Raw genomic sequence first — 23,049 nt, forward strand, 5'->3', positions numbered from 1 at the left:
CAGATGGAGAATGAATGACACCCTCTTTCGAGATAAGGAGATCCTTATGAAGGCCCAAAAAACCCTAAAAGACTACTTTGAAATAAATTTGAGGGCCGACGTGGAAAAAAGAGTGATCTGGGACGCAAGTAAAGCGGTGATGAGAGGCTTTTTGATTCAACAAAATTCAATAAAGAGAAAAAAACAAAATGAGAAAAAAGAAAAGATTTTGGAAAAGATAAAGGAAGGAGAGAAAAAATTAAGAACAAAACCAAAGTCCCAGGAGATTTTAAGAGAGATTAAGTTATATCAAACACAATATATGGAATTGATGAACCAAGAGATTGAATGGAAGATAAAACAAATGAAACAAAAGACATTTGAATCAGCAAATAAATGTGGTAAACTTCTGGCATGGCAATTGAAGAAAAGGCAGCAATTAAATACGGTTACAAGCCTAGAAGTGGATGGAAAGAATATATCCAAACCTAATGAAATTAGAAACTGTTTTTTGAGTTATTTTAAAAAGCTATATACTCAAGGCCCGCAAAATGAAGAAGATATAGATAAATTCCTTGATAAATATGGATTACAAAAAATCTCTCATCAAAGTAAGATGGATCTGAACCAGAGAATAACAGAACAAGAGATAGAGGCTGCCATTCAGAACATGCAACTGGGCAAATCTCCAGGACCAGATGGACTGACTTCCAGATATTACAAATCGTTGAAGGAATGGTTGATTCAACCACTAAAAGAAGTTTGCAATGAGATCCTTGAGGGAAAGAAGGCGCCTGAATCGTGGAAAGAAGCATATATTTCACTCATACCAAAGACAGAGACTGAAAAGACTCAACTGAAGAACTACCGCCCAATATCGCTACTTAATGTGGATTATAAAATTTTTGCAGATATTTTGGCAAAAAGATTTAAAAGAGTGTTGATGGAAAGGATTCATAAGAACCAAGCAGGCTTTCTCCCTAAAAGACACCTGGCAGACAATGTAAGGAATGTAATAGACATTTTAGAAAAGCTAGAGGTGAATATAAACACTAAAGCAGTATTGATTTTTGTGGACGCGGAGAAAGCCTTTGACAATATTTCTTGGAGCTTTATGATAAAGAACCTTCATGGGATGGGGGTAGGCCAAGGTTTTGAGAATGGTATGGCTGCAATATATTCTGAACAAAAGGCTAAACTGATTGTAAACAACGTAGTAACTGAGGAACTTAAGATAGAAAAAGGAACACGACAAGGGTGCCCAATTTCCCCATTACTTTTTATTTCAGTCCTGGAGGTGTTGCTGAATATGATAAGGAATGACCAGCAGGTTAAAGGAGTGCAGGTCGGAGCTAAACATTACAAGTTAAGAGCGTTTGCAGATGACTTAGTACTGACTTTACAAGAGCCAATCACTAGTACGAAAAAGGTTTTAGAAACAATACAACAGTTTGGCCAGGTAGCTGGATTTAAGTTGAATAAACAAAAAACCAAAGTTTTAGGAAAAAACTTAACAGACATAGAAAAGGAGAAATTCCAAGAAGAAACAGGGCTGACAGTGGTTAAGAAGGTGAAATACCTAGGGGTTTATTTGACATCTAAAAATGTGAATTTGTATAAGGACAATTACGAAAAATGTTGGTCAGAAATCAAAAAAGATCTAGAAATATGGTCAAATTTGAAATTGTCAATGTTAGGCCGAATTGCGGTGATTAAAATGAATGTATTGCCTAGAATGCTATTTTTGTTTCAGACCTTGCAGATTCTTGACAAGATGGAATGTTTCAAGAGGTGGCAGAAAGATATTTCGAAATTTGTCTGGCAGGGCAAAAAGCCCAGAATTAAATTTAAAATATTGACAGATGCAAAAGAAAGAGGGGGTTTTGCCCTGCCGGACTTAAAATTGTACTATGAGGCAGCAGCTTTTTGCTGGCTGAAAGAATGGATGCTCCTCGAGAATACGGACATTTTGGATCTGGAGGGTTTTAACAATGCTTTTGGTTGGCATGCATATCTATGGTATGACAAAGTTAATAGTATCTTTAAAAATCATATTGTTAGAAAAGCACTATATAATGTTTGGATAAGATATAAAGATCTGTTGGAAAACAAAACCCCTAGATGGGTGTCACCAGTGGAGGCTAAAGCAGTGAAGAAACTCAATATGGAGGTCGGATGGCCGAAGTATTGGGAAATTTTGGAACAGGATGGAGATAAGCTTAAACTACAAAGCCAGGAGAAATTGAAACACAAAGTACAAAATTGGTTTCAATATCGCCAAATAATGGAGTTTTTTAAACAGGATAGGAAAATTGGCTTCCAGGTGGAAAAATCAAAACTAGAAACTGAGTTATTAGAACCCAATACTAAGAATTTATCTAGAATGTATAACTTGTTGCTGAAATGGAGTACACAGGACGAAACAGTCAAATCGGCTATGATTAAGTGGGCACAGGATGTTGGGCACAATATCATGTCAGCTGACTGGGAATGGTTATGGAACACTGGTATTAAATTCACGGCATGTAATGCCTTAAAGGAAAATATTATGAAAATGGTTTACAGGTGGTACATGACTCCAGTCAAGCTGGCAAAAATTTATCATTTGCCCGATAATAAATGTTGGAAATGTAGAGAGACTGAAGGTACCTTCTACCACCTCTGGTGGACGTGCCCGAAGATTAAGGCTTTCTGGGAAATGATCTATAATGAAATGAAAAAGGTACTTAAATGTACTTTTCCTAAAAAGCCAGAGGCCTTTCTCTTGGGCATTGTCGGCCAATTGGTGTTAAAAAGGGATAGAACTTTTTTTATGTATGCTACAACAGCAGCAAGAATACTCATCGCAAAGTATTGGAAGACACAAGATCTACCCACTCTGGAAGAATGGCAGATGAAAGTGATGGACTATATGACACTGGCTGAGATGACAGGCAGAATCCGTGACCAACGAAAGGAGACGGTGGAAGAAGATTGGAGAAAATTTAAAAGCTATCTTAAGGACTATTATAAACTTAATGAATGTTAAAGTGTTGTGGTTTTTAGAAATAAAGGGATACAGTGATATAAGGTCAGAATATAGAGAGGAATAAGATGACAGAGGTTGGAAGTAACAACTGGGAGTTGCTAAAAACTATGGACATTGGGATGCAGAAAGGGGGGGGTAAGGGGAAGTCCAAGAAAAGAGGTTTATGAAAAAATGTTATGAAACTATACGTGTATGTTTGTCTTTTTAAGTGTTTGTTTGTTATTTAAAAATTTTGTAAAACCAATAAAAATTTTATAAAAAAAAAGAAGAAAAAAAAAGAGAGCACACCATCCCAAACAGAGAACAGGAATGAAGGGGCAGCAGGTTGGGGGAATATAAATCGTTTAGCCCTCCAGTTAACAGCTGCCACCAAGACGCTCTGGGGAACCAAAGCTGTTGGTATCAGGACCCCGACACACAACTTTCTCTGGGATCCACTCAGAAACAACTTGGAAGAGAAGGAGAAGAGAACATAGGCTCCAGGTAAAGCAGAACAAGGAACGCGAGTGGCGCTGAGGGTTAAACCATAGAGCCTAGGACTTGCCAATCAGAAGGTCATCAGTTCGAATCCCCGTGACAGGGTGAGCTCCTGTTGCTCGGTCCCAGCTCCTGCCAACCTAGCAGTTCGAAAGCACGTCAAAGTGCAAGTAGATAAATAGGTACCGCTCCGGCAGGAAGGTAAACGGCGTTTCCGTGCGCTGCTCTGGTTCGCCAGAAGTGGCTTAGTCATGCTGGCCTCATGTATGCCAGCTCCCTCACCCAGTAAAGCGAGATGAGCGCCACAACCTCAGAGTCGTCCGCGACTGGACCTAACGGTCAGGGGTCCCTTAACCCTTTAAGCAGAACAAGCAGGTGGGGGGGGGGCTGGAGAGGGCAGGCGGAAGGGACCCACCGACTGACTCCACCGCCACGTCAAAGGCGAGTTCTGGGGGGCACGGAAGCAGCGCGCCTCCGAGGCTGACAAACTGGAGACTCCCTGGGGAAACAAAGCAGATAATAATAATAATTATTATTATAATTATAATAATAATAATTTATTATTTATACCCCGCCCATCTTGCTGGGTTTCCCCATCCACTCTGGGTGGCTTCCAACAAAGTATTAAAATACAGTAGTCTGTTAAACATTAAAAGCTTCCCTAAAGAGGGCTGCCTTCAGATGTCACCTAAAAGTCTGGTAGTAGTTGTTCTCTTTGACATCTGGTGGGAGGGCGTTCCACAGGGCGGGCGCCACCACCAAGAAGGCCCGCTGCCTTGTTCCCTGTAACTTGGCTTCTCGCAGTGAGGGAACCACCAGAAGGCCCTCGGAGCTGGACCTCAGTGTCCGGGTAGAACGATGGAGATGGAGACGCTCCTTCAGATATACTGGACCAAGGCCGTTTAGGGCTTTCAAGGTCAGCACCAACACTTTGAATTGTGCTCGGAAACGTACTGGGAGCCAATGTAGGTCTTTCAAGACTGGTGTTATGTGGTCTTGGTGGCCGCTCCCAGATTGTTTTTGTGCCTGCAAGAAAGCACGAAGGCGACACTCTACCGACCCATCAACCTCCTCCTCTCTCTGTACTTACTGTTCATCAGAACCATCACCGTCTTGCTGTCCAGTTGCGTCACCTGGACCGGGCCAGTACACAAAGGTTCTGTTGAGAAACGTGTTTATAACAATATATATATATAGGGCATTTTGAGTTTGGTGTGCACTTGTACGTCCTCTACATCGTCAGGTGCTAAGGTTTCCCCCTGGTTCAAGGCAGCCAGACCTGCTATTGCTTGGTCGGCAAAGCACCCCCCACCCCGCTCCCAGGTCTTGTTCTCTGGGCATGGGCATAGCTGGAGGGGGGGCCTGGATCCACAAATATTATTGAAAAGCATCCAAAATACTCAATTATCTGGGGTTCCGCACCCCATCCACTCCATCCAGCAAAAGCGTACCTCCTGCAATTTCCTATTTATGGGGTATTTCCCCCCGCGATTTTCCAAGGAAAGCTCCACAACTTTGGTTCCCCCCCTCCAACAAAAATCCTAGCCACAACCATTCTGGATTAGAATACAGCCCCTCCAGCTCTGGATCTCCCCGCAGCCTGATGCTTTTGCAAACACACACACACACACACACACACACACACACACACACTTGCAAGTGCTCTTACTGCTGCCGTCATCGATGAACCAGGAAGTGAGGGAATTGAGGTTGATGATCTGGAACTGGACTGCCTGTCCTGGGGGGCCCTTGGTCACCCCGATACAGACCACCGGGTACTCCTCGTTGGGGGACGTCAGCATCTCAAAGACCGGAAGCGGCGAGGGCAGCGGGAAGTCGAAATACTGGGAAAGGAAGGGAAGGGTACTTGGACAAGCCTGCAGAAGTAGCCCTGCATGGAGAGTGGCTGCCATCGTCGAAGCCACCTAAGGTTACCAGATTTTTTTCAATGAATCCGGGGACACTTTAAATAAAATAAATAAATATTACGTTCGGGATGTATGGAAGTGAAAACAATGTGTAATAGAAAAAGAAGTATGAAATTAGGGTAAAGGTGTGTGAAAGAAAGTAATAGAAGTGGAAAGAAATTGTAATTGAGTAGACTGGAAGTCAAACACAAAGGTGGGGTGAAGGGTTGGTGGATGGTGATGGGGAAAGGAACTATTTGTGGGATTGAGTGTAAGTATGTTTGAACATTTTTAAGGATTGTATGAAATGTATGTTTGTATGTTTGTATATGTGTATTAATGATGAATTCAAATTTCTAATAAAAAAAATTTAAAAAAAGGAAGAAAAAGGAAGAAAAAAAAGGAAGTGAGAGCTGGACCACAAAGAAGGCTGATCGCCAAAGAATTGATGCTTGTGAATTATGGTGCTGGAGGAGACTCTTGAGAGTCCCATGGACTGCAAGAAGATCCAACCTCTCCATCCTGAAGGAAATCAGCCCTGAGTGCTCACTGGGAGGACAGATCCTGAAGCTGAGGCTCCAAGACTTTGGCCACCTCATGAGAAGAGAAGACTCCCTGGTAAAGACCCCGATGCTGGGAAAGATGGAGGGCACAAGGAGAAGGGGACGACAGAGGACGAGATGGTGGGACAGTGTTCTCGAAGCTACCAGCATGAGTTTGACCAAACTGCGGGAGGCAGTGGAAGACAGGAGTGCTTGGCGTGCTCTGGTCCAGGGGGTCACAAAGAGTCGGACACAACTAAACAAAACAAAAATAAATGTTCGGGACGTTGATACTTCAGCGATGGTGGCGATAGAGGGGTGGCCGCCGCCTTGAGCTCAACCACCACGTTTCCCCGTCCTCCGAGGCTTCTGTCTCCTTTCTCCATGACCCTGGGCATGCCCTGAGTTGTTGGTTCTTCGGTGGTGGTGGAGAAGCGGTGCGTGGTGGGTCAGGCATGGAAGGCGGAGAAGGAGGGCTGAGAGTGGCGGCAGTGGCGAGGCTCAGGCAGCGCGATGCCTCCCTTCCCATCAGAGCAGCCCCAATTCCACTCCTACTTGCGTGCAGGCAGGAGGAGACAGGGATCTCTCAGGCAGTACAATGCCTGCCTTCCCATCGGAGCAGCCCCAATCCCATTCCTACTTGCGTGCAAGCAGGAGGGGGCAGGGAGGCTTCCCGTTGCCTAAATGAGAGATCCCTGCCCCCCTCCAAGCTCTGATAGGCCACGTGAAGCCTCCCTTCACAGCTGAGAGATCCCCGCTCCGCTCCTGCTTGCACGCAAGTAGAAGAAGAAGAGTTTGGATTTGATATCCCGCTTTATCACTACCCAAAGGAGTCTCAAAGCAGCTCATAACCTTTCCCTTCCTCCCCCACAACAAACACCCTTTGAGGTGAGTGGGGCTGAGAGACTTCAGAGAAGTGTGACTGGCCCAAGGTCACCCAGCAGCTGCAGGTGGAGGAGCAGGGAAGTGAACCCGGTTCACCAGATTACGAGACTACCGCTCTTAACCACTACACCACACTGGCTCAAGTAGGAGTTGGGAGGCTGCTCCAATAGGCAGCATGAAGCCTCCCTTTTCAACTTAGTTGCTGGGGTCAGGGAAGGTGGAAGCAGCCAGGAAGCTGCAGCTTTGAGCCCCTGCACCACCATCATATGGGGACTTCCAAGCAGCTCCTGAAGCCAGCCAGAGCCAACTGCTCCAGGCTGCTGAGACTGTGTTTCCCGGGGACATTAGATGAAATCCGGGGACTGAATTAAAAACAAAAGAGGAATGCAAATGGGTAAAATTGATGGTAATTGCAGCCAGACAGGTTACAGCGAGTAAATGGAAAAATGCAGAAGAGCTAGGGGTGAACCAATGGAGGAAAAAACTGAATAATATTATTATTTTAGAATACCTAACTGTGAAGATACATAGAGTGAAAGGGTTTAAGGTCAGTGAGAAAGAGGAGGATTGGTTTGAGAAGATATTGAATTATTTGAGTAGGTTTGAACAATCTGGGGCAATTAAAATGTTAAAAGTTAAATAAACCTTGTGGAAGGAGGAGTGTTAAGGTATTATAGAAGTGTACATATGGTTAATTTGAATATGTTATTATTGAATATTATTGAATATGTATATTAATGAATATTGTATACTCAATGTATCAGCCGCCTGGGGTTTTCACTGTTTGTGTTTTGGTGGTTGGGGGGGGGAGATGAAATGTTAGAAGCCTGGAGAAGAGGAGGTTAAGGGGTGATATGATAGCCATGTTCAAATATATAAAAGGATGTCACATAGAGGAGGGAGAAAGGTTGTTTTCTGCTGCTCCAGAGAAGCGGACACGGAGCAATGGATCCAAACTACAAGAAAGAAGATTCCACCTAAACATTAGGAAGAACTTCCTGACAGTAAGAGCTGTTTGACAGTGGAATTTGCTGCCAAGGAGTGTGGTGGAGTCTCCTACTTTGGAGGTCTTTAAGCAGAGGCTTGACAACCATATGTCAGGAGTGCTCTGATGGTGTTTCCTGCTTGGCAGGGGGTTGGACTCGATGGCCCTTGTGGTCTCTTCCAACTCTGTGATTCTATGATTCTAAATCCGGGGACATTCCAAGGATGGAATTTGTCTGGGGACTTATTCACAAATCCGGGGACTGTCCCCAGGAAACGGGGACGTCTGGTAACTCTACCATAACATGCCGTCCAACATCCCACTGATCATAATCAGGACGCTTGGTTTTTGGTCCCAAGCTCTCGTAGGAGGCAGCTGATTCGCAGGAGAGTTCAAGACCAAAAAACAGGACATTCCAGGATCTGGTCAGAAGCTGGCATGGCTTCTGCCGGTGCCATAAAGCATTCACTGTGCCTTCTCTTCCCTCTCGTGGAGGCAAAGGCCCTTACCTTGACCAGCATGAACTTCTGCATGGGCTCGTACCATTGCAACAACACCACACCAGCCTCCAGTGCCCCACAGAGGTAGTAGCAGCCGGTCTGTGCGTTCCTGGCTGCAAGAAAAGAGGAACAGGCTGTCTGGGAATGGTGGGATGCAGAGGAATAGTGGCAGGAACCAGCTGGAGAGCCCCCAAGGGAAGAAGGCTCAGAGCCAGGGAATAATAATAATAATAATAATAATAATAATAATAATAATAATAATAATTTATTTGTACCCCACCCATCTGTCTGGGTTTCCCCAGCCACTCTGGGCGGCTTCCAACAAAGATTAAAATGTCACACATTAAAAACTTCCCTGAACAGTTTAGACATCTTCTAAATGTCAGGTAGATTTTTTATCTCTTTGACATCTGGTGGGAGGGTGTTCCACAGGGTGGGCGCCACCACCGAGAAGACCCTCTGCCTGGTTCCCTGTAACTTGGCTTCTCGCAATGAGGGAACCGCCAGAAGGCCCTCGGAGCTGGACCTCAGTGTCCGGGCAGAACGATTGGGGTGGAGACCACAGTGAGTGGTTGGAGGGAGAAGACTGGGAGGGGGAAATGTCGGAAGCTGAAGAAGGGACAGGGCTTAATGGGCAGGGAGAGTCTGTGGCAGAGAGAAGTCCAGAATCGTCTCCCAAAACCAGGAAAGGCATGAAAAGGGCAGAGGATAGGTTGGCTGAATGCAGGCACAGTCTCCAATTGCTTGGGAAAAGCCCTGGAGAGGCTGTGGAGAGGCAGGGACTTACAGTCTCGGCAACTGATTTTCATGGAGTAAGACCATCGGCAATGAGCTGCTCTGCTCACTAGGCCTAAAACTCAAACAAGTCCGTGGCATAGCTGTCAACTTACAGATTTGAAAATAAGGGACCAGCAGCCTCGGAAATAAGGGATCAGCAGCCAAAATCAGGGCTTTTCAGAGCACAGGTATGTTCAATTTCTGAGCCCCTCCGAGCCAAAGCCAGAAAGCCCAGTAGGCAGCCAAACGAAGTCTCAAGCGGTGGTTCCCACAGTGCAGCAACCCGGCAAAGGGGATGCAGCAAGGAAAACCACCGTCACCTCTCCGCTGGGAAGCGCTGAGCAAAGGCGAGTCCCCAGGCAAGGCGGCCGATTTGATCGGCACAAGGCATGCAAGCTCCACCCCCCAGTCGTTCTTAGACTTCTTATTGGGTGAGCAACACAGCCAAGCAACAGAGTTAGAGCCTCCCTCCTCCCTGGCCAGCAGGGAGGGAGGGAGAGGAGCTGCTTCCTTTGAAACCCGGGAAATTTAAGGGACATCATCGGGACACAGTGCTGGGATAAGGGACTTTCCCATCAAATAAGGGACGGTTGACAGCTATGTTCCATGGAGATCGTGTTTTTGCTAATAAAGAGTTAGCTCCAACTTTGAACTCTGCGATTACTGACCAGCATACTCAACAACTTGGACCCCACCCCTAAAAAAACCCACAACTCAGTAACTTTTGTATCTGGATTTTTCCACTCTCTGAAAATGGCAGCCCTATCTCCCTGCTTATTCTGGAATTGGTCGAAATTCCCATAGGTGTGATTTCGTGAGCCCAGACAATGAACCTGACCATGAAGGGTTGGGGTGTGAGAATGGGAGCGCTGCTCCCCCTGCAGGTCAGGGCTGGAATGGCACTCACCTGTGCAACATTTTTGGCACCCCTTTGTATCCGGGATCTTGGTGGTGACGATGTTTTTCCTGAGGAGGGAGGAAAGAAGGATTGATGGTCGGCTGGCCATGATGGGCAGGTGTGGGAAGTGGCAAATGGTGAGCCAGAGATGAGAACAGGTCTGTTGTATTTTTAGGGTTAGCTGCAAACTCTGACCCTGCCCAGGGCTCAGTAGGAGGTGGAATGCGAGGTGGTTTGCATCTCCTCTTCCTCTTGCCTGTAGCGCAGCCAGTTTTATACCATAAGTTTCACCATCTATGCTGCTTATGACCTTCTCTACAATTGCCACGCAATTTGTATCATTACCAAGCCACCGTTAAAGACACAGCTGCAGGGGCTGGCTGAAAATCTGGCAACCACCACCTGAGAGCTCACTACACAGAAAGCATGGGGGAATCCACTGCTAATGCACAAATTAATGCGTCGAGAACATGCTGCAGAATACAGTGGTGCCTCGCAAGACGAAAAGAATCCGTTCCGTGATTCTCTTCGTCTAGCGGTTTTTTCGTCTTGCGAAGCAAGCCCATTGACGGATTAGAGGATTAGCGCTATTAGCGCTACTAGCGGCTTTTAGCGGCTTATCAGCTTATCGGATCAGCTGATAAGCGGCTTAGCGGCTTAGAAAAAAGGGAAGAAAAAACCCCGCAGGAACTCGCAAGACATTTTCGTCTTGCGAAGCAAGCCCATAGGAAATTCGTTTTGTGAAGCACCTCCAAAACGGAAAACTCTTTCGTCTAGTGAGTTTTCCGTCTTGCGAGGCATTCGTCTTGCGGGGCACCACTGTACACCTGAATTTTCTGTTGGGCATAAGCAACCTTGTAAGCCTCCAGCCAGCAGAGGGCAGCGTTGAGACGACCAGATAGGGGAAATGCACTTTGTGGCTTCCCGCTAAACCCCTCCAAGCTCCGCCCATTCCCCCCTCTCTCATTCTCTCTTTCATTAACCCACCATGTAGGTTTAGAATCCAAAGCCATCCATGTAATAATAATAATTATTATTATTATTTGTTTGTTTGTTTGTTTGTTTGTTTGTTTATACCTACCCCCGCCCCTCTGGCTGGGTTTCCCCAACCACTCTGAGCGTCTTCCAATCGAACATTAAAAACACAATACAGATTTAAACATTAAAAGCTTCCCTAAAGAGAGCTGCTTTCAGATGTCTTTTAAATGTAGCATAAGTTGCTTATTTCCTTGACATCTGATGGGAAGGCGTTCCACAGGGCAGGCGCCACTACCGAGAAGGCCCTCTGCCTGGTTCCCTGTAACCTCACTTCTTGCAGTGAAGGAACCACCAGAAGGCACCCCCATACTGCGCTGAGGGAGCCGGAGCAAAAGGAGAACCGTTCTCACATGCACTCGCATTCCTCCTTGCCCTTGTCCCACAGTTCTTGGCGTGGGTTACCTGGGGAGTAGCCGGTGGGGGGAAATGTAGATCCCGGAGCGCTGGTCTCGGCGGCTCTGCTCATAGAGGCCCGGCAAGTTGTGGGAGAAGAGTTGGGGGGCCTTGCCTGGTTAGAGGGGGAAGGGGGAGGGCAAGGAAAGAAAAAAGGATCAGTGCTGCTGCTGCTTCAAGCGGGCATAATCAGCCAAGGGCATGGGTAGTTACACCATTCAGGCCTCGCAGGTGGTATTCCTAAGAGCAAGCTAACTAGGGGTGGCCTGTCTACAGCTTTCAGTCAAGGTGGCCCAACAGAGCCTCCAAGCGCAGAGGCAGTTTATCTGAGCAGGAAAGGATTAGAAATCAGGTAGGTGCCTTGCATCATGAAGTTCAGGCAACCGGCTGATGGTTTATTTATTTTTGTGGGATGTGAAACACAAGAGCAGTCAAGTACAACATTCCTAGAGTGAACATGTTTACACATGGGGACGAATGTTTGTCCAGCCAGCAGGTCAACTTCCTGTTTCCTTCTGGGCTGGGATAGACTTCCTCTGCATGTGACTGGAGGTGGGCGTGGCCTCACCTGTGCAGGTAAGGACAAAAGCACAGGTGAGGCCATCTCTCTCTCTTTGACTACCTGCATCGAAGAAGCAACATCTGCTTACTCAAAGATGCTCTCTTGGCCTCCAGCCAAGAGAAGACAAAGGAACTGTCTCCTTATGAGATAGTTTCCAGGTGTATGTTACTTTTCTAAGCTAAGTCTGCCTTCTGGGATCCGACTGTGAACAGAATGTGAGTAAACTCTTTTTATACTTTTATAGAAGACTGTGTCGTGTCTTATCTTTTATGAGGGAATAAGGGGGAAATACCAGAACAGTTATTATAGAGGCTTTGGTGAACCTGAGCTAACGCATCCACTGTGAGTTTAAAAGGGGGAATGTTACTCTGTTAAATTGTGAACTTGTTAACACAAGGTGGAAAGGCTATAACCAAATAATATATCCTCTCCTGGATCCCTGAACATTCCCACAATTTTTTTGTTTTAAGACTGCATCCACAGAGGCATCAGTTAGCCATTTGTGAAATGTTTAACTGTGCATCTGCAGGGGCGACTTTGTTGTCTTTTGAATTCTTATTTCGTGTGTGTTCAATTTTTATCCTGTGCACACTGTGTTGGTGGTCTCGGGTTGTAATGCCGTTTTTGCATTTGCAAAATAAGCAAATAAATAACAAATGATTATTTGCTGCTCCCATGCCTTGATGTTTCCTATTGAGGCATCTGGGTAGCCACTATGAGAAAACTAGAAAGGTCTCTTTTGGTCTGATCCAGCAAAGTTCTTTGGTTATTAATGATGCTGAGGATTTTCTACCAGAATTCAGCCAGGCATGGCCCATACTGTTCCCAAGCCCCACCTGAGTAGCTAGCACTTTGTTATGTACTGAGTTGAATAGGATCCAAAATGCAGCAGTCTGATTGGCCCTAGAACAATAGGACCCAGAATGCAGCAGTCTGATTGGTCCACAGGAGCCACCCAATCCAGCTCCAGATGGAAGTGAATCCATAACCCGATTGGCCTACAGGAGAATCCCAGAATTAACCTATCACATGGGGCCTATTGTGTAGATAATGTATATAAAGCAGACATTCTGGGGGAACTTCCATTCCTCCTCATCACCATGAGCTGAATAAAGAGCATGAAATCCACTCTCGACTCCCGAGTATATTTCACACTTGCAGGCATCAAAACTGGTCTTGCCCATCCAGCCCTCTGCCCTGCAAAGCCTTCCTCTCCGCACACCCAGAGCACTTCCCTTATGCTCTGACTTGGCTTTCTAAATTATTCACCCCCCCCCCTCCTTATCCTGGTGGGATCAACTCACCAGAAAGTGACATGAGGACGTTCCCAATGCAGTAAACCCAAGTTGTGCGGCTGTGATAGAGCTGTGGCAGGGATGGGAGAGGGAGAGAAGAAACAGGAGTCAGGATATGGGAAATGGAACATGAAAACTGTTTAGCGGGGCCTTTTCGGTGGTGGCTCCTCTCACCTGGTTCCCTCTCCCAAGGGAAGCTTGTCAGGCTCGTTTGCTGTTGGTTTTTAGATCTCTGGTTCAGGTGTTTTCAGAGTGCTCTTGGGTGGGTTTGTGCAGCTATGCAGTTTTTATCCCACACTGCCAAGTCACTAACTGCATGGCTGATTTTTAAGTGTAGTTTATTCTTAAGTGTCTGTTTCAGCGATCGTCTTAAAGAGGTTAAAGTTGTATTATAATTCGTTCTAAATGCATTTCTATGGTTTTATGGAGATAAAAGTACAGTGGTGCCTCGCAAGACGAAAAGAATCCATTCTGTGATTCTCTTCGTCCAGCGGTTTTTTTGTCTTGCAAAGCAAGCCCATTGACGGATTAGCGCTATTAGCGGCTTTTAGCGGCTTATCAGCTTATCAGATCAGCTGATAAGCGGCTTAGCGGCTTAGAAAAAGGGGGGAGGGGAAAAAACCGCAGGAACTCGCAAGACATTTTCGTCTTGCGAAGCAAGCCCATAGGAAATTCGTTTTGCGAAGCACCTCCAAAATGGAAAACTCTTTCGTCTAGCGAGTTTTCCGTCTTGCGAGGCATTCGTCTTGCGGGGCACCACTCTACAAGGCTGTTTTAATGAAATGTACCGTATTTTTCGCACCATTGGACGCAGTTTTTTACTCTTAAAAAGTAAGGGGAAATGTCTGTGCGTCCTATGGAGCGAATGTGTGGTCCCTTGAGCCAAATTGCCAGAGTGCGGCACACTCTTGGACTGGTCTTCGGTAGTGGTGGTGGAGCCGCGCTCCCCTGCCGGCAGCCTCGGCTTCCCTCTGCATCCCCAGGAAGCTTTGGAGGAACGGGAGGGCTGTGCGCCCATGCCCCGCACTCCTGGGCTGCTGGATGGGGGAGGTGGGGAGAGCCTTGCTCGTCCGCCGGCAGCCTCGGCTTCCCTCTGCATCCCCAGGAAGCTTTGGAGCAAGGGGCGGGCTGTGCGCCCATGCCCCGCGCTTCTGGGCTGCTAAATGGGGGAGGTGGGGAGAGCCTCGCTCGTCTGCCGGCAGCCTCGGCTTCCCTCTGCATCCCCAGGAAGCTTTGGAGGAACGGGAGGGCTGTGCGCCCATGCCCCGCACTCCTGGGCTGCTGAATGGGGGGTGGGGGTGCTGCTCTGCCAACAGCCTGCCCTTCCCCTCAAGGTTTGGAGCAGTGGGCAGGCTGTGCGCCCATCCCCACGCTTCTGGGCTGCTGAATGGGGGTGGGGGGTGCTGCTCTGCCAACAGCCTGCCCTTCCCCTCAAGGTTTGGAGCAGTGGGCAGGCTGTGCGCCCATCCCCACGCTTCTGGGCTGCTGAATGGGGGTGGGGGGTGCTGCTCTGCCAACAGCCTGCCCTTCCCCTCAAGGTTTGGAGCAGTGGGCAGGCTGTGCGCCCATCCCCACGCTTCTGGGCTGCTGAATGGGGGTGGGGGGTGCTGCTCTGCCAACAGCCTGCCCTTCCCCTCAAGGTTTGGAGCAGTGGGCAGGCTGTGCGCCCATCCCCACGCTTCTGGGCTGCTGAATGGGGGTGGGGGGTGCTGCTCTGCCAACAGCCTGCCCTTCCCCTCAAGGTTTGGAGCAGTGGGCAGGCTGTGCGCCCATCCCCACGCTTCTGGGCTGCTGAATGGGGGTGGGGGGTGCTGCTCTGCCAACAGCCTGCCCTTCCCCTCAAGGTTTGGAGCAGTGGGCAGGCTGTGCGCCCATCCCCACGCTTCTGGGCTGCTGAATGGGGGTGGGGGGTGCTGCTCTGCCAACAGCCTGCCCTTCCCCTCAAGGTTTGGAGCAGTGGGCAGGCTGTGCGCCCATCCCCACGCTTCTGGGCTGCTGAATGGGGGTGGGGGGTGCTGCTCTGCCAACAGCCTGCCCTTCCCCTCAAGGTTTGGAGCAGTGGGCAGGCTGTGCGCCCATCCCCACGCTTCTGGGCTGCTGAATGGGGGTGGGGGGTGCTGCTCTGCCAACAGCCTGCCCTTCCCCTCAAGGTTTGGAGCAGTGGGCAGGCTGTGCGCCCATCCCCACGCTTCTGGGCTGCTGAATGGGGGTGGGGGGTGCTGCTCTGCCAACAGCCTGCCCTTCCCCTCAAGGTTTGGAGCAGTGGGCAGGCTGTGCGCCCATCCCCACGCTTCTGGGCTGCTGAATGGGGGTGGGGGGTGCTGCTCTGCCAACAGCCTGCCCTTCCCCTCAAGGTTTGGAGCAGTGGGCAGGCTGTGCGCCCATCCCCACGCTTCTGGGCTGCTGAATGGGGGTGGGGGGTGCTGCTCTGCCAACAGCCTGCCCTTCCCCTCAAGGTTTGGAGCAGTGGGCAGGCTGTGCGCCCATCCCCACGCTTCTGGGCTGCTGAATGGGGGTGGGGGGTGCTGCTCTGCCAACAGCCTGCCCTTCCCCTCAAGGTTTGGAGCAGTGGGCAGGCTGTGCGCCCATCCCCACGCTTCTGGGCTGCTGAATGGGGGTGGGGGGTGCTGCTCTGCCAACAGCCTGCCCTTCCCCTCAAGGTTTGGAGCAGTGGGCAGGCTGTTCACTGAGAGAGGGGAGGGCGAGGACGGAGAGGAGGGGGACCAAAAGCTGGGTGAAGGGAGATGAGGTACCATAGGTTGCCGTGAGTGGAGAGTCATGGTAGAGGGCAAAGGAGAGGGAGCAGTGAAGGGGAGAAATTGTAGACATCACCTGAGGAGTTTGGGTGAAAGGGATGGAGAGGAGGAGGCTGGAAAAGGGGACTGTTCTGCTTGGGGGGGGGGAGAAAAAAGTGGGGGAAAGGAAAGCCTCCCAAGCCTGCCGCTGAGAAGCTCTGCTTGGCTGTTTCTTGACTGTAATTCAAGTAAAGAGAATGTTTGCGAGCAGCTGGCAGGCTGTTCGCTGAGAGAGGTGAGGAAGAGGATTGAGAGGAAAAAATGTGGCATTAGCAATACTTTGGATGGTATTTTACATGAAGATAGCGAAGAAAGTGATGTCAGTGACTGTGAGCAACTGAGCTTCATAAATTCTGACTTTAGCAGTGATGAGTTCTTGGGGTTCACAGAAGACTAGAAGAGTACTCAAACCTTAAAGTCTCTCTTCATTTGTTAATGACAGTGGTGATGGTTCTTAATGCCATTGTTGACTGCTATTCACTTTACATGGCTGTAATGTGATTCTGATATACCGGTTGTTTATTAAATACAGTAGTTTATACAACATTTGATTCAGAATATTTTTTCCTTGTTTTCCTCCTCTAAAAACTAGATGCGCCCTATGGTCGGGTGCGTCCAATGGAGCGAAAAATACGGTACATCAAGCACGTCAAATGGTCAGAAAGCCCCATCTAAGTGCTGAGGGTGGCTGGGGAAACCCAGCCAGATGGGCAGGGTATAAATAATAAATTATTATTATTATTATTATTATTATTATGAGGGTGAAGCTGGCAGGAAGATTCTCCGAGTTCTCACTGTTTTGTTATTCTGTGAGAGTGCCTCAACCCACACTTATTCCTAAATTTCAAGGCTTTCACTTGATCCATTCAACCAACCTCATGACAACTGACTTCCTACTGTGTCCATTTTACAGATGGAGCAAACTGAGGCCAAGCACTGCTTCTGAAGGTCTATGCTTGCCTCAACTGAGATACGTGAATCCACAATTTTTAATACCTGGATTATTATAATCTTTTCATTTTTATTGTTATTACTGGTCTATTAATTGCCTTCTAAACCACCACTTCAAGGTGGCTTTTAACACATAAAATAGTTAAAAATAGTTAAAAGCACAAAAACAACAGAGACATTTTTTTAAGAAAAATCTAAAGCCCTAGGAATAAGTCAGTGCGTCTGGCTGTTAACCAGAAGGTTGGTGGTTCGAACCAACCCAAGGATGGCTGTGGGCAAAAGATCCCTGCATTGCAGGGGGTCAGACTAGATGACCCTCGGGGTCCCTATACTTTGAAATAAAAACATCATCCTTGGTAATATGTTCATCTTTATTACCGATATTTTCCCTAGTAAGGAAAGATTTAATTTCCCCCATATTTGCAAATCATTTTTTATTTCATTCCATGTTTTCCCATAATTCGCTTTACTTAAATCTATAGTGTTTGATGTTAAATTTATTCCAAGATACCTTATTTTCTTTTTAATTCCCTATCCTGTAATTTCTTGTAATTTCACTTTATCTTTTTCTTCCATATTTTTCACTAGTATTTTGGTTTTCCCATAGTTTAATTTGAATCCTGCTAATCTGCCATATTCATTTATACATTCCAATATTCTAGGTGTGCATTGTAGGGGATTTTCTGTTGTGATCATAACGTCATCTGCAAAGGCTCTTAACTTGTATCATTTTTCACCAACTGCTATTCCTCTTATTTGGCTGTCCTGCCCTATTTTCTTTAATAGAACCTCTAATTCTATTATAAATAACATTGGGGATAGGGGGCATCCTTGTCTTATACCTTTAAAGATATTGATTTCTTCTCCAAATTCTCCATTAATAATAATTTTTGCTTTCTGTTGGTTATATATTGCATTTATACCTTTTTGGAATTTTTCGCCTAGACACAATTCTTTTAATAGTTTTTTCATAAATTCCCATGAGACTTTATCGAAAGCCTTCTCCGCATCGATTGAAATCAGGGCTGCTTGTTTATCTCTTCTTACTTGTAGATATTCCATTATGTCTATTATATTTCTAATATTATCCTTTATTTGTCTTCCTTCCACAAATCCAGCCTGATTTTTATGCACTATTTTTCCTATAATTTTTTTCAACCTGTTAGCCAATAATCCTGCATAAATTTTATAATCCGAATTCAACAACGAAATGGGTCTATAATTTGAGACAGATTCCAAGTCCGTGCCTTGTTTTGGCAGGAGCGTTATATACGCTTGAGTCCAAGAGTCTGGAATATTCCCCTTCTCTACCGCTTTCTCTATTACTTCTTTTAGTGGGTCAATTAATTCATTTAACATTTCTTTATAGTATTCTGCTGGTATGCCATCTGGACCTGGGGATTTCCCTATTTTTAATTTTTGAATTGATTCCTTAATTTTTTCGGTTGATATTGGTTCATTTAAGAATTTATGGTCTCCTTCTGCTATCTCTATTAATTTATTTTTCTTTATATATTCCTCTATTTCTTCTGTTGGCACTTCTTCTTTTTGATATAATTTTTTACAATATTTTTCGAATTCTTTTTTGATTTCTGTCATATCCCTTATTGTCTTCTCTTCTACTTTTATCTTATTTATTAATTTTTCATTTCTTTGTTTCTTTAATTGCCAGGCAAGGATCTTGCCTAGTTTATTTGCCCATTCAAGATTTTTATATTTCCAAAATTTGATTTGTAGTTCTGGTTATTATTATTATTATTATTATTATTATTATTATGTATTTTGTGGTTTCGTATCTTGATTTTATTCTGTGAACTGCCCTGAGACCCCGGGTATAGGCCGATATATAATTTCAATTAATAATAATAATAATAATAGTCTTCAATTGATTCCGCAAAGTGGTGGTGATTATGATGTGTTTTGGGGGATAACTGATTCACGCTACGGGATATCGGCTCAGAATTTGGCTTGCATGCTATCAAAGCTCAGTGGTCCTTTTTTCCATTTTGCATCCCTCCACACAAGCAAATTCCCTGTCCTTCAGACCCCCCCCCCCCACAGCACCTCCTCTGTCTTACCAGTTCGAGGGTGGGCTCTGCCTCACTCCGGTTCAAGGCATAGATCCCTTCTTCAGCCCCCAGAATTAAGTGCAGCTCTGCAAAAATGGGGGAGGAAATGCAGCTGGGAGTTAAATGGGGGGGTGAGCCTCTTGGGCCTCTTTGCCTACCCATGGTCTAGCATGTACATATGGCCTCTCCTTATGGGCAGTGGGGTGTTAACGCTTGCCCTCCCAGACTCCTCCAAGATTTTGTAGCTGAGCCAGCATCCTCTGAGTTCAGCCACAAGAGAAGGGATTTATACAGTATGTAGCTAGAGGGACGCGGGTGGCGCTGTGGGTTAAACCACAGAGCCTAGGACTTGCCGATCAGAAGGTCGGCAGTTCGAATCCCCGTGACGGGGTGAGCTCCCGTTGCTCGGTCCCTGCTCCTGCCAACCTAGCAGTTCGAAAGCACATCAAAGTGCAAGTAGATAAATAGGTACCACTCCGGCGGGAAGGTAAATGGCGTTTCCGTGCGCTGCTTTGGTTTGCCAGAAGCAGCTTAGTCATGCTGGCCACATGACCCGGAAGCTGTACGCCGGCTCCTTCGGCCAATAAAGCGAGATGAGCGCCGCAACCCCAGAGTCGGTCAGGGGTCCCTTTACCTTTACTAGCTAGTTTAAGACACTGCTTTCTTGTGATTCTCTGCTAGTCTCTCAGCTGACTAGCTTAGCCAGGTGCCTCAGTTCTGAGTCTAAGGCACTAGAACAGCCTTCCCCCAACCTTGTGTCCTCTAGATTTTCAGACTAAAACTCCCACCAAGCCCAGACCACATGACTCTGCTGGACATTTTGCCAAATTTTTTAAAAAATCCGCCCGGACAGCAATTTTAATCCTGAAAAAAAGAGGATGTGTCCTGGAAAAAAAAGGACTTATGGCAACCCTACCTAAAGGGGGAGTTTGGCAGTGAGTGGATTGGCACAAGCACAAAAGGAAGTGTGAGAGGGCAGGTGGGGTGATGGTATAGTGCACAACTGTGAGGACTAGAACCTTGGAGCCAGTGTGGAGCACTGGTGAGGAGACCGGTGTGAAGTCACTCTACGAGATGGGCGTGATTGCTTGAGTTTGGTTCAGCCTTCCTGTCCCCGTCCCCCCCCCCCGCCTAGTAAATGGGCCCAACACAGACCTCGCCCCTCCATGCCCTACCGTTGCTATTTGGGTGGGTCCACACAGTAGCCGAGGTGACGTGTAAGGGGCACTCGTTAAAAACCTTCTTGAAGAGCACCCTCTCCTGGGGAGAGAAGGAGGCAACAGTTATCCATAACGGTACCGACGAAAGAAGAATGGCGGATGAAATTAATGGACTATGCAGAATTAGATAAATTAACAGGAAGGATTCGAAACCTGCGGGACCAGAGATTCTTAGAAGACTGGAGCAAATATATGAACTATTTGAAAAGCAACTGTAGTGAACAGATTACGCCAGTAGGACTGCAAGAAGTTCTGCAAGGAGGACAATGTGAACTATTGCAAGGAAGACTATGAGGAGAATTATTAGTTAATAATAATTAAAAGTACGGTAATAGAGAAATGCAGAAATGCAGAATAAATGATAAAGAACGGAAAATCATCAGAGGTGATTGACGGAAGTCTAAAATATTGTCTAAGATAAGAAGTTATGTTAAATGGATGTTGGAAATGATATGTATAAAAAAATGAAAATGTACATTAGAAATAGTAATAATAATAATAATAATAATAATAATAATAATAATAATAATTTATTATTTATACCCCACCCATCTGGCTGTGCTTCCCCAGCAACTCTGGGTGGCTTCCAACCAAATATTAAAATACATCAAACATTAAAAGCTTCCCTAAACAGGGCTGCCTTCAGATGTCTTCTACAGGGTGGGCACCACTACCGAGAAGGCCTCCTGACTGGTTCCCTGTAACCTGGCTTCTCGCAGGGAGGGAACTGCCAGAAGGCCCTCGGCGCTGGACCTCAGTGTCTGGGAAGAACGATGGGGGTGGAGACGCTCCTTCAGGTATACTGGACCAAGGCCATTTAGGGCTTTAAAGGTCAGCACCAACACTTTGAATTGTGCTCAGAAACGTACTGGGAGCTAGTGTAGGTCTTTCAAGATCGGTGTTATGTGGTCTCGGCGGCCGCTCCCAGTCACCAGTCTAGCTGCCGCATTCTGGGTTAATTGCAGTTTCCGGGTCACTTTCAAAGGTAGCCCCACATAGAGCACGTTGCAGTAGTCCAAGCAGGAGATAAGTAGAGCATGCACCACTCTGGCGAGACAGTTTGTGGGCATGGAGGGTCTCATCCTGTGTACCAGGTGGAGCTGGTAGACAGCTGCCCTGGACCAAAATTGACCTGTGCCTCCATGGACAGCTGCGAGTCCAAAATGACTCCCAGGCTGCGCACCTGGTCCTTCAGGACCAGGGAGTCCCCCACACCAGCCCGCCCCCTGTCCCCCAAGAACAGTACTTCTGTCTCGTCAGGATTCAACCTCAATCCATAACGGGAGGCCACCCAGTATGAGAACTCAAGCCTAGTCCAGCCCTAACCATCCTATGCACTGTCCCCCACTCCTACCAGGGGCATAACTGCCCAACCCCAACCTCTTTTGTCTCACTCTATACAGCAATCTCTGCTAACCTGGTGCCCTTCCAACCAGTGGCGGACCTACATTTGGGGGCCCCTGAAGCTTGAACTGCCGTGGGGGGGGGCGGTCTTTGGAGCCAGTGGCCTCCACAGTCACTTACGAACCCATTGTTAAAACCGTGTTTATGGAAGACAATCTTACTCGGCTACGAGTGATCGCCAAAGAAGAAGTTATCTTCTTAGACATGATTGAGAATCGCATAGCCAGGGATGGAGAACTTTAAAGCATTAAGATCAGAATGTGGAAAATATGAAAACAACGAGACGAGGCAGGAACGAAGATATTGGGATATATTCTTCAGAGGTCCAGACTATGGGGAGCACGGAAAAATTAATAGTTCACCATTTGGACTGTAACTTGGTTGTGTTTTTGTTTTTTGTTTCAGTTTATTGCTTTTAATTGGATTATGATGTGGATACAGTGGTACCTCGGGTTACATACGCTTCAGGTTACAGACTCCGCTAACCCAGAAATATTACCTCAGGTTAAGAACTTTGCTTCAGGATGAGAACAGAAATTGTACTGCAGCAGCGGGAGGCCCCATTAGCTAAAGTGGTGCTTCAGGTTAAGAACAGTTTCAGGTTAAGAACGGACCTCCAGAACGAATTAAGTTCTTAACCCAAGGTACCACTGTATGTTGATTGACTGGTTTTATTGGAAAATCAATAAAAATGATTTTAAAAAGAAGAAGAAATACCGTATTTTTCGCTCTATAACACGCACCTGACCATAACACGCACGTAGTTTTTAGAGGAGGAAAACAAGAAAAAATATATTCTAAACGAAACAGTGGATGTATGATTTTTGTGGTTCATGCTGTGGCCACAGACATGTGATCTGACGGTGAGTTTGGGGTAGCCCAATGCAAAAATCCTGAGGATCCATGTGGATCCGTGCTTTGTAACCACGTTTTAAGTGGGGAGGGAAGGAAAAGCACTCAAGGGACAAGGAGCACGCGTGGGGTGTGTGGAGAAGGATGCTGCTAATAATGAAGAAGAGGGCTATAAGGGGAGAAGGCTCCTCTCCTCTCCCGCTTTGCTCCTTTAAAACAAGCAGGCTCTGCTTCTCTCCCTCCTCCCCGGCTTAGAGAGCTGAAAAGCTTTGCTGCTATTTAGCGAGCTGAGTGGGGAGGAGAGAGGGACAGAGAGCACGGTTTAAAGCAGCCAACCAGACAGGAGCCGCTTACACCTGTGTAAGTGGCTCCTCTCCCGCTTTGCTGTTTCAAAGCGAGCCACGGAGGAGGGAAGGAAGGGGAACCATGGATCCTCTGCTCACGACTGCAGCAGATCCCCCTGCCACCCATAGGCATTCGCTCCATAACACG

At 46.8% G+C, this 23,049-nt stretch overlaps 2 protein-coding genes across 3 annotated transcripts in view; both read right to left on the reverse strand.

Annotated features, from left to right (window-relative positions):
• MAP4K1 (mitogen-activated protein kinase kinase kinase kinase 1) overlaps nucleotides 1-23,049 on the reverse strand; it is a 90,671-nt gene that overhangs the window by 6,296 nt on the left and 61,326 nt on the right. For both annotated transcript variants that reach the window (XM_082231028.1, XM_082231027.1), the window contains 9 exons: nucleotides 20,257-20,341; nucleotides 19,091-19,167; nucleotides 13,276-13,336; nucleotides 11,419-11,524; nucleotides 9,988-10,046; nucleotides 8,313-8,416; nucleotides 5,154-5,328; nucleotides 4,575-4,643; nucleotides 3,900-3,983 (listed from right to left, as the gene is read on the reverse strand). In XM_082231028.1, the coding sequence (XP_082087154.1) occupies nucleotides 3,900-3,983; nucleotides 4,575-4,643; nucleotides 5,154-5,328; nucleotides 8,313-8,416; nucleotides 9,988-10,046; nucleotides 11,419-11,524; nucleotides 13,276-13,336; nucleotides 19,091-19,167; nucleotides 20,257-20,341 (820 nt within the window). The remainder of the gene's footprint in view (nucleotides 1-3,899; nucleotides 3,984-4,574; nucleotides 4,644-5,153; nucleotides 5,329-8,312; nucleotides 8,417-9,987; nucleotides 10,047-11,418; nucleotides 11,525-13,275; nucleotides 13,337-19,090; nucleotides 19,168-20,256; nucleotides 20,342-23,049) is intronic.
• On the reverse strand, nucleotides 14,121-16,698 carry LOC309537574 (uncharacterized protein; the record flags this gene model as incomplete). The annotated part of the gene is made up of 3 exons (XM_082232471.1): nucleotides 16,341-16,698; nucleotides 14,638-16,156; nucleotides 14,121-14,253 (listed from the first exon to the last, which is right to left on the reverse strand). Exons 2-3 carry the CDS (start codon nucleotides 16,044-16,046, stop codon nucleotides 14,121-14,123), a joined length of 1,542 nt encoding a protein of 513 aa, XP_082088597.1. The 5' UTR covers nucleotides 16,047-16,156; nucleotides 16,341-16,698.

Source organism: Podarcis vaucheri (assembly GCF_965113315.1).
Source record: "Podarcis vaucheri genome assembly, chromosome: 7".
Lineage (NCBI taxonomy): Eukaryota > Metazoa > Chordata > Lepidosauria > Squamata > Lacertidae > Podarcis > Podarcis vaucheri.